The 15,063-nt window shown below is 44.3% G+C and overlaps 1 protein-coding gene across 1 annotated transcript in view; it reads left to right on the top strand.

Moving 5' to 3' along the window:
• LOC141991673 (gamma-aminobutyric acid receptor subunit pi-like) overlaps window positions 1–15,063 on the top strand; it is a 66,593-nt gene that overhangs the window by 9,093 nt on the left and 42,437 nt on the right. Inside the window, exon 2 of the mRNA XM_074960010.1 lies at window positions 7,801–7,886. Within this exon, the coding sequence (XP_074816111.1) occupies window positions 7,834–7,886 (53 nt within the window). The 5' untranslated portion in view covers window positions 7,801–7,833. The remainder of the gene's footprint in view (window positions 1–7,800; window positions 7,887–15,063) is intronic.

Genomic DNA, 15,063 nt, shown 5'->3' with positions numbered 1-15,063 from the left:
CAGGAAGCTATCTTTCACACAACTCAGAAGCAAGAGCAACCAGAGGCAGACCAGGGTTCTAGAGAAGCCAATGGGGAGGTTAATGAAGGGAAGCAGGAGCTGCTGGGAGGGAGCTTAGTATGGGAATAGGGATTGGGCAGGAAGGAGGAGAGCCTGGAGGATTGTTGGTGGAGGAATGAGCTGGGGCAGTGGAATCCTGGGGACTGCAGGGTTGCTGGAAATATGAGGGATTCTGTTACAGCCTTCCTTATTCTGCCCCACTCTCCATTAGCCTACCCACTCCTGACCCCTGCATTATGCTATCCCTTCACACACACACACATTTTTACTACCAGGTGCTGTTGCTGGCACTACTTCCTCCTCCCTGGGTCTGATACCAATTGGGGGAGAAGAGTGAGGCGAGACAGAGATAGATTGATAGCAAAAACCTGATTCCAGAGCATATCCCACCAGCTGGGAAGAGGAACTGCAAATGCCTAGTTGAATGCATGAGATGGCAGAGGAGATGCAGACAGGTGTGATAGGGCTTGCGACAGTGTGACTGTCACACACAATGTCTGATGCTTGGCATCCCTTTGGGTTGTTCACTGGGGATTGGGCAGTCACAGGAAGGGGTGAAAGCTGGAGAGGAATCCATACATCTTGCTGTACATAGGGCTTCATAAAATGTGGGGCTAGTCATGCTTCATTGCCTTCTTGGCTGAATTTCTAGCTACCCAAGCCTACTTAGAAAATCTGGATGCAGAAGTCAAATAAATGCAATTGTCATTTTCATAGTAATGCAAGCCCAGCTCATGCCATTTACAGAACAGTGAATGTAGTACCCTGTGGGTAACATCACCTGTAGTTTCAGAGATCATTATAATAGCCAATGAAATTGTGGCATATTGACCGCTATTATATGACAGGGATACTGACCTTTGCCTGCTAGTTTTCAGTCCCCTTCATGCCCTCACTGGAATTTCTTGTAGACCTCCAGTACAGCTGGACAAGCCACTTGGAGCAGTGTGAGGGATTTCACCCTCTCTGATTTCTCTGCATTACCACTTGCTCCCAGGAAAATTCAGAAGTGCTGCAACCATCTCCTCCAGTTCTCTGCCTGGTTCCCTTTTATCCTCAGGGGTTTGGGAGATTTAGCTTACTCCATTTCTGTGAAAGATTCAGTTTTCTTCTGATACCACATAATAAAGACTGGAGTGCTCAGGAGTGCTGGTAAGCAATTGGACTTTATTTCCTGGTTCCAATCACAATCAGAGTGACATAGGTCAGTGCCTCTGTCATGTGGTAGAGATCAGAATCTATTGACTCCTGTGGAAACCATTACAGAAACTACAATTTGCAATTATCTAATGAAATCTTTAAAAACACTGAGACAGGCAAAAACAAGAACAATAGCCCTGACCAGACTTTAACTCAAGTCAACTGAAATGGCCACTCATGTAAAGGATATGTTAAATATTTTACAAAACTCATTGTCAGGGTTCCCCCCGACACTCTGAACTCTGGGGTACAGATGTGGGGACCTGCATGAAAGATCTCCTAAATTTATATTCTACCAGCTTAGGTTAAAACTTCCCCAAGGCACAAATTCCTTTCCTCGTCCTTGGACGGTATTGCTGCCACCACCAAGTGATTTACACAAAAATTCAGGGAAGGGTCACTTGGAATCCCTATCCCCTCAAAATATTCCCCCAGGCCCCTTCACCCCCTTTCCTGGGGAGGCTTGAGAATAATGTACCAACCAATTGCCTTAGCAATGTGAGCACAGACCAGACCCTTTGTCTTCAGGACACTGAAAATTAATCAGGTTCTTAAAAGAAGAAGAACTTTATTTATAAATAAAAAAAATAAAAAAATCACACCTGCAAAATCAGGATGGAAGGTAACTTTACAGGGTAATAAAAAGATTTAAAACAGAGGATTCCCCTCTGGGCCAGCTTCACAGTTACAAAAACAGGAATAAAACTACCTCTGTAGCATAGGAAAATTCACAAGCCAAAACAAAAAATAACCTAATGCATTTCCTTGCCTTACTCACAATTTCTGTGGTTTTAGATGGATTATTTCAGGTATATTTTCAGGAGATATTGTACCTGCTTGGCTTCTCTCTCCATCCAGAGAGGGAACAACAAAAGAGAACAACAATAAATACTTTCAAATCTGTGGGGGGAAGGATCTTCTTTCTTCATTGGTCCTTCTGGTCAGGTGCCAACTGGGTTATTTGAACTGCTTAACCCCTTACAGGTAAAGCAATCCAATACAGCTGCCAAGGAGAGATTTTATGCTACTGCATACATAAAGGTTGCTACCCTTCTCCCTATATTTATGACACTCATAGAAAGAGAATTTCCATCAGAATCTGTAAGCAAACTATTACAAGGTTCTGCATAACATTTTAAATACTATGGCTGGAGTGAAATCTACACTTAAGAGGGAAATCCTATCAGTGTGCAGCACCTGGCAAAGAAGTGCAGGAAGAAGGGAGATGTACCTATGCAGGAGCCATCCTGTTGGCACAGGGTAAAATGGTTTGGGATAAGCCCCTTCATTTTTTTTTAATTAAAAAAAAAGAAGCAGTGTGTTCTTCTGGCTAACACACGCTACCCAAAGCCACCTACATTCTGAATGGCTAGCCAGTACTATTCCCCACCTGGCAGACCATAACCCTTTGCAGGTATGGTGCACCAGCCTATTAGTAGCCAGTCCTCGTCACTAGTGCTTAGGGTAGAATCATGGTGGGCTGCTTTGTGGGGGGTATGGCATGCTTTCTTCTCCCACTAACACACCTGCCTAGCACAGGGCAGGATTTAATCTGACATTTTTACACAGAAAACATGATGTGCCAAATGAGCTCCACAATGGGTATGCCACTTCCCAGGAGTACTAAGGGGTGTGAGGCAACTTGCTACCACTGGCCCTTAGTGTGAGAAATTACCAGACCTGCAGTTCCCAAAGGAACAGTGCCCTGCAGCTTACTAGTTATACCTTAGAACACAGCTCCACTTATTACATAACGCTTACATTTATTTATGGAGAAATCAAGTATAAAAAGTTACATATAAAATAAAATCCTAACATGCATTCTACACCCTAAACACATCTCACAAGATGCCCGCTTGTCTAGTAAGGTACTGCAGTCCTTCTTAGAGCACTTTTTAACCAGGATGGCTGAGACTCTTCTTTCATGGCATCAAGTCTGATGGCAATTTGTCTCCCTCAGTGAAGGATGCCAAAGCATCTTTCTGCACCCCAAGATATACCAGACCAGTCCTTGTTCTTCATCTTTAAAACAGGGCCCTACCCCACCTGTTTTACTTCTTAATTTTCCTTATGAAGTCCCCACAATCTCTTCATTAGAATTTGATTCAGTTTGCAAATAGATCCCCATTGTAACACACACAATACACAATGGCCGGCCAGGGATATAAATGTATCCCATCTCCTGTATAGGGTAACTTCACTGACGGCACGCTGTCTCTGGATGACCTGCCTTTAACTACAAGGCCCTAGGAACATAATTTCCAATATATACATTTCTCCTTACATATTATATGCACATACATTTCACAAAGATTATGGTGATCAGTGTAACACAAGCTTTCAGCAGAAACAATACATGACCCTCTTTAGAGAATTAGAATGTAAATACCAGATTCAGGGGATCCCTGTAAGGATTATGTATCCCTGTACCCTCTGCCAGTTGGCATAAAGTGATCCTTTGATTACAATAAGTTTAAATTATCTTTTCAACCCTTAAAGTTCTACATTAGAAATTCAGTAATATCTGTAGGTAAAGATGATTGCTTTACAAAAGATCAGCAACTGATTCAAATCCTCATGGACATGAACCAAGGACAGAAATGCAGTCACAGAAATTTTTGCAAACTCCCTTATGCCACTTGCATGTTTCCTAAAACATGTTCACAAGCCCATAGCAACAACACAAAGGCTACATTTAAAAGAAGACTTGAGAGCCTGTTATAAAGGCAATAAACAATTTCCTGGGAATGAAAGATCAAAATAAAAATAAGGGAGTCATTACTCCACATATGAGGAAAATGTGCTCAAAGGATGAACCATGGAGAATCAGAAAGCATCCATGCAAAAGAAGAATGAAAAATATCACAACACTGATATTATATGCACATACATGCATCCGATGAAGTGAGCTGTAGCTCACAAAAGCTTATGCTCAAATAAATTGGTTAGTCTCTAAGATGCCACAAGTCCTCCTTTTCTTTTTGCGAACACTGATACTGTGAGCTGAAGTAGGAGTGAAACAATCAAACTTCAGAGGGAAATGTTGTGATAACACCATCTGCTCATTTGCACTAAGCCAGATTCCCCTAACACAGACCATCATAATGTCTTATGCATGTTTTTCCACTGAGGACAATGTGTGTAAGTACATAATTGATCTTAACATCAATATCTACTACCATATTCAATGACCAAAGTTAACGAATTCTTGAATTGTTTTAAAGGAGACACTGAAATGGTTTTCCCTTTTCACAGGAGACAGTAATAACCGTTACCTTTACTTTTGTCACTTCACTACTTCTTTAATATTTCAAATGAAGTAACATACCATTCAGATTGTGGTAATTCAACAAATAAAAATACAATCATGCTTCTTTTATTTAATTTATTTATTTATATATACACAAAAGTTACCTTGGGGTAAAAAAAGCTGCTAGCAGTTCACACTCTGCTCAGTTGAAGGATGGGGACAAACCTGTGCAAAGCCTGGACAAATTCTTTGTTATTGCTAAATTTCCCATGAACCTGCAAAGTGCAAGAGTCTGTGCTCTTGCGAAATACATGCTAAAAACTGAAAATCATGTCAAATGTGATATTTCTTTCACAGCATTTAACATGGATTCTGTATTAAAACTTTCTTTTACCCTTCCACATCCAAGATAAATCTTTTGTTCAGAATTTTTGTTAATATTTCTCTGGTACGTCTTTTCTTAATATTTTAAAGCATGCCTGCAAAACTATTCCTATCAGGGACTGGATGATAAATAGTTAATTTCAGATCTATAGTGTGGGTTTGCACAAAATCATTTTGAATGATTTACTCTCTATCTTAAAGTCAGGAAATGGATTATAGACCTTACAAACTGCTTTAAAATTATCATTATGGTTGTGAATCAATCTGACAAAAGCAAGAAAATTTCATATTAAAACTAAAACACCTGCCCCCAACCAGACACAGTTTGATGAATGTGGACGTTTGTATTTTTCAGTTCAAGGATTATTTATGGCTAGAGGTAGAAAAACATAGTTTCATTTTTTTCAACTGCCATCTAAACTTTTGTCCATTAACAAAAATCTTGCTAGGGATGTGTAACAAATATAGCTACAGCATATATAGCATGAATTTTATTCTTAGATAGCAATGGGCCCTAAAACTGCTATGTGAGAAAAATACAGTGAAAAGAAATTACAGATTAGTCACCTGTGAGTTGTAAGTGTGGGTGTGTGTGCAGTGATACTATAGGCTAAAACTGTCTTGAACTTTTTGTTGTTTATAATTTACCAAAAGTATGCAGTTATTTTTAAATCATAATGCCACTTTTCCAAAAATATTAAAATTAAAATGTTAAAACATTAAAAACACAAATCTCCATGCTGCTGACTCACGGAGCTACCTCTCTATTTCAGACCTGTTTTCCTCTGTCCAAATTAAAATCTCAGCCTGTCTCTCCGACATGTTCTTGTGAATGTGTAGCCATCAGCTCAAACTAAACATGGCTGAAACAGAGCTCCTAAGTTCTTTCCCCACCAAGCCCTGCCAGCTACTTCCTTTCTTGATGATTGTGGACAGCACCATCATCCTGCTTGTCACTCAGGTCTGTAATTTGGGTGTCATCTTTGACTCAGATCTCTCTCTCAGGCCTCACATCCAGGCCATATTTCATTATAACATCTCTAAGATACAGCCTTTCTTATCCATCCACACAGCTAAAATGCTCATCCAAGCTTTCGTCACCTCATGTCTTGATAAAGGCAACATCCTTTTCTCTGGCCTTGACAAATGCAGTCTTGCCCCACTCATATGCATTCAGAATGCTGCTGCAAATTTTCCTAGCGCCCATCTGGTGATGTTATCCCTCTCTTTGAATCCCTCTCCTAACTCCCCGTTCTCTATTAATCAAACATAAGATACTTTTATTCATTTTCAAGGCCCTTCATGGTCAGTCCCACCCTATTTTCTCTATCAAGCTATTGGTGCTCACTTCTGATCACCCCATGATGCCAGCCTCCTGTATCCTTTCTCCATTGCTCCCCACATGCTTGGGAGTTGTTCCCCAGGAATATCTGCAAAGCTACCTCATTACCCAACTTCAAATCCCACCTCAAAACTCTTCTTTTCCACGAGACGCACAAAACATTCAACAAAAGTTAGGGTGCTGGTGTACAGTGACAGCAGCCTGTCATACTGGCTAATATTGACTCACTATTTCCTTGTACTCTTCTGGAGTCCACTGAGGCAGAGACTGTCATTTTGTTCCGTATTTTTACAGTACCGAGCACAATGGGGTCCTGGTCCATGACTAGGACTCCTAGGTACTACAGTAATACAAATAAATAAATAAATAAATAACGACTGGTCCTCAAAAAGGACACACAGCTTGAATTCACTAGAGAGCAAATCTATTACTGAGTTAAATCAAATACTGCTGCCCTTTCAAAACTGTAATTTTTTTTTAAAATGTGGGTCTTTTTGCTTGTTTTAGATATTTGCTAATAAATATGTGGCAACACTTGTTCAGGATAAATTAGCATGGCTTTACTGCAGAGGGGGGCAAACTATGCGAATCCGGCCCCTCGAGGCTTTGGATCGGGCCTGTGGGAATGCCACCCCAGTGGAGCCCCGCCGCTCCGGGGAGCAGCCACACCATGGTCCTGCAGCCCCTGGGGGTGGGGGTGGGAAGGCAGAGAGCTCCGCACGCTGCTCTTGCCTGTGGGTACCTCCCGCAAAGCTCCCATTGGCCAGGAACTGGTTACCGCGGCCAATGGGAGCTTTGGGGGAGGTACCCACAGGCGAGGGAAACTCGCGGAGCCCTCTGTGCCCCCCCACTCCCAGGGGCCGTGCAGGGACCTGATGCCAACCGCTTCCTGGAGTGGCTGGGCATGGGGCTGGGGCAGGCAGGGAGCCTGCAGTGGCCCCGGTGCGTGCCGCTGTCACTCCAGAGCTGCTCTAGGTAAGTGGCACCGGGCTGGAGCCTGAACCCCTCCTGCACCTGGCACCCCAACTCCCTTCCCTGAGCCCCTGTCACATCGCGCACCCCTCCTGCACCCCAACTCCCTGCCGAGCCTCCTGCTGCACCCTGCACCCCAACCCCCTGCCGTGAGCCCCCTGCCTGCACCTTGCACCCCAACACCCCGCTCTGAGCCCTCTACCTGCACCTTGTACCCCTCCTGCTCCTCAACCCCCTGCCCTGAGCCCCCTGCCTGCACCCTACACCCCTCCTGCACCCCAACTCCCTGTCCTGAGCCACCTGCCGCATCCTGCACCCCTCCTGCACCTCAACCCCCTTACCTGAGCTCCCTCCTGCACACCGCACCCCCTCCCACACTCTGCAATCCACCCCTGCACCCTGACTCTGCAAGCAATTTTCCCACACAGATGTGGCCCTTGGGCCAAAAAGTTTGCCCACCCCTGCTTTACTGTATACCATTACCATATAAAAAGCTTCATGTGATTTGAAGTTTGATCTACTATAACCTTTTTTTAGAATATATATTTATCATTATACTTTACTATTAAACCTTTCCCATGTTTGCTTTTAGGAAATACAAGAACTCTTGAAGCCATCTCTGACAATGTACACTCTTTTCTGGTGTTCCAAAGCCCTGTTTCTATTGATGTTTTGCAGGTAAGAAAGCTAAACTGTTGGTATCCCTTTGATATCTGTGGATAATATAGTTGGGTGTCATAAATATAAAGGGAAGGGTAAACACCTTTAAATCCCTCCTGGCCAGAGGAAAAACCCTTTCACCTGTAAAGGGTTAAGAAGCTAAAATAACTTCGCTGGCACCTGACCAAAATGACCAATGAGGAGACAAGATACTTTCAAAGCTGGAGGGGGGGGACAACAAAGGGCTCTCTCTGTCTGTGTGATGCTTTTGCCAGAACCAGAGCAGGAATGCAGGTCAGAACTCCTGTAAAGAGTTAGTAAGCAATCTAGTTAGATATGCGTTAGATTCTGTTTTGTTTAAATGGCTGATCAAATAAGTTGTGCTGAATGGAATGTATATTCCTGTTTTTGTGTCTTTTTGTAACTTAAGTTACTTTGTAACTGTAACTAACTTGTAACTTTTTGTAACTTTGTAACGTAATCCCTAGAGGGATTCTCTGTGTTTTGAATCTGATTACCCTGTAAGGTATTTATCATCCTGATTTTACAGAGGTGATTCTTTTACTTTTTCTTTAATTAAAAGTCTTCTTTTAAGAACCTGATTGCTTTTTATTGTTCTTAAGATCCAAAGGTTTGGGTCTGTGTTCAGCTATGCAAATTGGTAAGGATTTTTATCAAGCCTTTCCCAGGAAAGGAGGTGTAGTGCTTGAGGGAATATTTTGGGGGGGAGACATTTCCAAGTGGGCACTTCCCCTGTTCTTTGAGTAACACTTTGATGGTGGCAGCGTTTATCCTAAGCTGGTAAGAATAAGCCTAGGGGGTCTTTCATGCAGGTTCCCACATCTGTACCCTAGAGTTCAGAGTGGGGAGGGAAACTTAACAGCTGGTTAAAGGCCTTCTGACACTCTTCGGTCCACTGAACGGCATTTGGCTGTTTCTTTTTGGTTAGGTCTGTCAGTGGAGCGGCGATTTGGCTGTATTGCGGTACAAATTGTCTGTAATATCCAGCCAAGCCGAAGGATTGGACCTGTTTCTTTGACTTTGGGACAGGCCACTTTTGGATAGCATCCACTTTGGTCTGTAGGGGGTTGATAGTTCCTTGACCCACCTGGTCTCCAAGGTAAGTCACTCTGTTTAGGCCTATTTGACACTTCTTAGCCTTAACAGTTAGTCCTGCCTCCCTTATGCGCTCGAAGACTTTTTGTAGAAGTTCCAGGTGTTCTGCCCAGGAATCCGAAAATATGGCCACATCGTCAAGGTAGGCGACTGCATATTCTTCTAATCCCGCTAGGAGACCATCTACAAGTCTTTGGAAGGTGGCGGGTGCATTCCGCAGCCCGAAAGGGGGTACATTAAATTCATACAGCCCAACATGTGTGGTGAAGGCTGACCTTTCGTTGGCGGATTCATCTAGCGGTACCTGCCAGTACCCCTTGGTTAAGTCCAAGGTAGAGATGAACTGGGCCCGTCCCAGTTTCTCTAATAGTTCATCTGTGCGTGGCATTGGATGGTTGTCTGGGTGAGTTACAGCATTTAGCTTATGGTAGTCCATGCAGAAACGTATCTCCCCATCTGGTTTGGGAGCTAGAACCACTGGAGATGCCCATGCACTGCCAGAGGGGCGGATTACCCCCATCTGTAGCATATTCTGGATCTCCTGTTCTATAGCAGTTTTAGCTTGAGGAGACACCCGGTAAGGTTGGACTTTAATTGGGTGAGCATTACCTGTGTCAATGGAGTGGTATGCCCATTCAATCAGTCTCAGGGTGGCTGAGAACGTTGGGGCGTAGCTAGTGCACAGCTCCTTGATCTGCTGTCGCTGCATACGCCCAAGGGTCATGGAGAGGTTCACCTCTTCCACACCACCAGCACTTTTCCCTTTGTAGTAGACACCTTCAGGCCACTCAGAGTCATCTCCTCCCTGGGTTATAAACTGACAAACCTTTAATTCTCTGGAATAAAAGGGCTTCAGAGAATTAATGTGGTACACCCTAGGCTTTCAGTTGGAGGTGGGGAATGCTATGAGATAATTAACAGCTCCCAGGTGCTCCTGGAGCGTGAATGGCCCTTCCCACGATGCTTCCATTTTATGGGCCTGGAGCGCCTTCAAGACCATGACCTGGTCCCCTACTTTGAAGGAACACTCTCTGACATGTTTATCATACCAGGCTTTTTGCTCTTTTTGAGCATCCTGTAGGTTTTCTTTAGCAAGGGCTAAAGAGGTTCGGAGGGTGTTTTGTAGGTTGGTTACAAAGTCCAGAATGTTAGTTCCTGGAGAAGGCGAAACCCCTCCCATTGTTGTTTCACCAACTGTAATGGCCCCTTAACCTCGCGGGCATATACAAGTTAAAATGGTGAAAACCCTAAACTGGGATGTGGTACAGCTCTGTAGGCAAAGAGCAACTGCTGCAGCACTAGGTCCCAATCATTGGAGTGCTCATTTACGAATCATGGCCCCCAAAATTCCATTAAATTTCGCCACCAGGCCATTTGTTTGATGATGGTAAGGGGTGGCAAAATCCATGAAAGTCAGTATGTACTGCTTTACTCTGGGTGTCTGTTTCAGAAAAGGACCCAGAATATCCACAGCTACTCGCTGAAATGGAACCTCAATGATGGGGAGTGGCTGGAGAGGGGCTTTGACCTGGTCTTGGGGTTTTCCCACTATCTGGCATACCTCACAAGACCGGACATAGGTAGAAACATCCTTGCCCATTCCCTCCCAGTGGAATGACCTCCCCAAACGGTCTTTGGTCCTGTTCACCCCAGCATGGCCACTAGGATGATCGTGGGCTAAGCTCAAGAGCTTTACCCGGTACTTAGTTGGAACTACCAACTGACTCTGAGGATGCCAGTCTTCCTGGTGTCCACCAGAAAGAGTTTCCTTGTATAAAAGTCCTCTTTCTACAACAAATCTGGATCGATTAGAATAGCTGAGAGGTGGTGGGTTGCTCCGTGCTGCCGTCCAAGCTCTCTGGAGGTTTTCATCTGCTTCCTGTTCAGTCTGGAACCGTTCCCTTGTTGCTGGAGACATCAGTTCCTCTTTGGATTGTGGCCCGAGGCTTGGTCCCCCTGGAAGTGATGTAGGGGATGGGGCTGTTTCCGTTGACTGTGAACCACTCTCCGCTGGTGCACTATGTTGAGGTTCAGGCTCTGGCTGAGCCTCTTGTGTAGGGTTATGGGCTGCTGCCAGTTCAGGTTTGGTGGGGCCCTCTGATGTTGGGGTTGCAAGTACTGGATTCAGTGCTGGCAATGGGTCTGGTGCTGGTTGTTCTGCTGGTTCCGGTTCTGGGGCTGGCTCTGTCTGGGTCTCTGGGACTGGATTCACTATTGCTGTTGCTGAAGTTGGCATGGGGTCCAGTTCCATTACCTCTGACCAGGTCCTGGTAGAAGTTTCTGGAACAGAGCTAGGCGTGACAGCTTGCTTAGCCTGGCTGCGGGTGACCATTCCCACCCTCTTGGCTAGCTTCACCTGATTGGCCAAGTCTTCCCCCAACAGCATGGGGATGGGATAATCATCATAGACTGCAAAAGTCCACTTTCCTGACCAGCCCTTGTACTGGACAGGCAACTTGGCTGTAGGCAAATTGAAAGAGTTGGACTTGAAGGATTGAATTGTCACTTGGATCTCTGGGATCCACTAAGGAAGCATGGATAGCCAACACTTGTGCTCTGGTGTCCCTCTATGCAGTGACCTTCTTCCCGCCCACATTCACAGTTTCCCTCCGCTCTGAGGGTATCTGGGAGGTATCTGGGCCTGAGGACCTCTAGTGTGATTCTGGTGCAATGAACTGTAATCTGTTGGGGTTCTTGGGGCAGTTGGCCTTTACATGCCCGGCTCGTTACATTTAAAACATCGTCCAGCTGATGGGTCACTGGGGTGAGGTGGGTTGCTGGAGAGCGGTGTGGCAGGACGATAAGGTGTCTGGAGTATTCCTTGGTGTGTAGTTGGGGCCTTGGGCTGCCCCCGGTAGTAGGGTGTGGTCTGAGGGTGTCTCTTCTGGTATCTGCTCCAACTGCGACCAGGGTTGTTCCTCTCTCCTCCCTCCACCCGTTTTGTTCCAGCTTGCCCCGCCTCTCTGGCGGTCTGTGACTGCTCGTATTGATCAGCATAAGAAGCAAGACTTTCTGCTGAGTCCATTTCCTTATCCCATAAACACTGTTTTATTTCCTCCTTGGACATATTCAGGAATTGCTCCTGAGCTATCAAATCACACATTCCGTCAAAGCTAGTGACACCCCTTCCTTGGACCCATTTATCTAAGAGATCCTTCATCTGGTTTAGATAAGCCACATTACTTAGTCCAGGCCCTCTCTTAAGGGTTCGAAATTTTACTCTCTAGTCAGAACATTATTTTTGCCCAAGTAACAAACGCATCTGAGAGCCTGCAAGGAAGAAGTTTAAAGGAACACATTGGATTTACCAGCTGAATCTGACCTCACTATTACAGAAATAAGCCCACTTCAGCTAAGAGCAGTGGAAATATAGAGCTGAACTCACCCTTGGTGTAACTTCATTGTTTTCAGTGATCCATAATATTTTATATTAAGTATACTGTTGATCAGTCGAACTTGTTCAGAAATAAAGTGGACATGAACTTTGCTAAGTGATATTATTTGTTTACTATTATTATTTATGGAGAGTGAACACTATGCTAGGTGATATACGAATATGAAATATATACGGACACATGGTCCCTGCCTGAAGCATAATACAGTTTATTTCAGACAAAGCAGTTCAGCCACACATAGTACAACAGGTGATGGTACAAGCTTGAGGTACTTTTAGAAGTACTGGGTGCAGGCAGGTCTAGGCCTGCCAATGACTAAAGATCCCGCCCTCAATTAAGGGGGTGGAACCACTAAGTGCAGGCTCCATTTGATTACAGGAAACAAAGGAGAACACAGGCACGGGGTGAGGACAAAAGAGTCAGTGGACACTGCCCAGAGGAACTCTGCCTTGAGATGTGAGTTGAGAAGGGACCAAAAATAGCTCCCATAGTTGCAGAGCACCCCCTCAAGTTTCCTCCTCCTGGCGTGATGGATGACCATCTTGGCCAGTGCTAGGAAAAGAGATTGATGAGGAGGTCCCGTGACTCTGTGGGACCATGGATGGGGTGTGCACAGATCAGGAGGTGTGTGGAGAAGTGCAGCCGGAACCTCAGTAAGAGGTTCTGAAGGAGCCAAAAGAGGGCCTGTAACCTGACACACCCTACACAGAAGTGTGCCAGAGTCTCCCTCTCACTGTGGAAGGGCCAGGTGTCAGGAGTGTGTGAACCCCCCTACAAACTTGAATCATCTTGATCTGATCACCACTGAAAGGCTTTAGGGAAGGAATTTGAAAACATTTTTCCTGGGTTACAATATGTTTGTGAAATCCAGTTCCCTTTGTGACTCCCTTAACTAATGGGCCAAATTCTGACCTTTTAAACGTGTATAATTCTGCTGAAATCAATAGGGTTGCAAGGATATAACTTTTCAAAAACAAAGACAAAAAGCACTCTTAAAAAAACATTAAAGAACAAAATAATTTTGAAGAGGTCTGTGACAGGTTGCCCTCCTTCTGGGGTACCACCTGATGTACTCGGACACCACTGAGCCCGCATGTTCCACCAGCCTTGGTTTCTTTACCCTGTCTTGCTAAGCCAGGCCCACAAGCCTCCTCTAGCACACATACAGGTAGGGACACATCCAGCTGCAGAAAGACACAGAAACGGAAATCAGTACTGCATGGGAAAGCTTTTAGCTAAGGAATTGTCCAGCACTCAAGTGCACTTCCCCTCTGGAGAGTAAACCCAAAATTGTATTATCTTGCACTGCACAGAGAACTTTTTTCAGAGTAACAGCCGTGTTAGTCTGTATTCGCAAAAAGAAAAGGAGTACTTGTGGCACCTTAGCGACTAACCAATTTATTTGAGCATAAGCTTTCGTGAGCTACAGCTCACTTCATCATACTGTGGAAAATACAGAAGATGTTTTTATACACACAGACCATGAAAAAATGGGTGTTTATCACTACAAAAGGTTTTCTCTCCCCTCACCCCACTCTCCTGCTGGTAATAGCTTATCTAAAGTGACCACTCTCCTTACAACGTGTATGATACTCAAGGTGGGCCATTTCCAGCACAAATCCAGGTTTCATCTTCTGTATTTTCCACAGTATGCATCCGATGAAATGAGCTGTAGCTCACGAAAGCTTATGCTCAAATAATAAGGAGAGTGATCACTTTAGATAAGCTATTACCAACAGGAGAGTGGGGGGGGGCGTGGGGGGAGAAAACCTGGATTTGTGCTGGAAATGGCCCACCTTGATTATCATACACATTGTAAGGAGAGGTTTCAGAGTAACAGCCGTGTGAGTCTGTATTCACAAAAAGAAAAGGAGTACTTGTGGCACCTTAGAGACTAACCAATTTATTTGAGCATAAGCTTTGTGCTGGAAATGACCCACCTTGATTATGAGAATGAGGGGGGATTTGATAGCTGCTTTCAACTACCTGAAAGGTGGTTCCAGAGAGGATGGTTCTAGACTATTCTCAGTGGTAGAAGAGGACAGGACAAGGAGTAATGGTCTCAAGTTGCAGTGGGGGAGGTTTAGGTTGGATATTAGGAAAAACTTTTTCACTAGGAGGGTGGTGAAACACTGGAATGCGTTACCTAGGGAGGTGGTAGAATCTCCTTCCTTGGAAGTTTTTAAGGTCAGGCTTGACAAAGCCTTGGCTGGGATGATTTGATTGGGGATTGGTCCTGCTTTGAGCAGGGGGTTGGACTAGATGACCTCCTGAGGTCCCTTCCAACCCTGATATTCTATGATTCTATGATTCTATGTGTTACTGGGTGAGAGACAGAAAAACTACTGCAAGCCTCCATGTAACAGATTAAAAGGTGATACTTATACAGCAAGTAATTATACTACATTTCATTCATATTTAAAATATACACTTGACTTAAAGGTTCTTTCTTCTTTAGAAGATCATTAATCTTATAGTGAACAGACTATCTAATTATGGCCAAGTATTGTTAAAAGAGCATACTTAAAAGAAAATGGAGTAAATCAATGAAATACCTTTGCCTAATAAATCAATTTCCAGAGACAGAAGAATTCATATAGTCTATGTGATTCTAGGAGAAAGAACTTTACAACTGACAATGAAATACTGCTACCTCCCAGCAAAGATTGTGAGGAGAAATACAC

This window comes from Natator depressus, chromosome 7, assembly GCF_965152275.1.
Source record: "Natator depressus isolate rNatDep1 chromosome 7, rNatDep2.hap1, whole genome shotgun sequence".
Lineage (NCBI taxonomy): Eukaryota > Metazoa > Chordata > Testudines > Cheloniidae > Natator > Natator depressus.
This window is presented reverse-complemented; position numbering and strand designations above follow the sequence as displayed.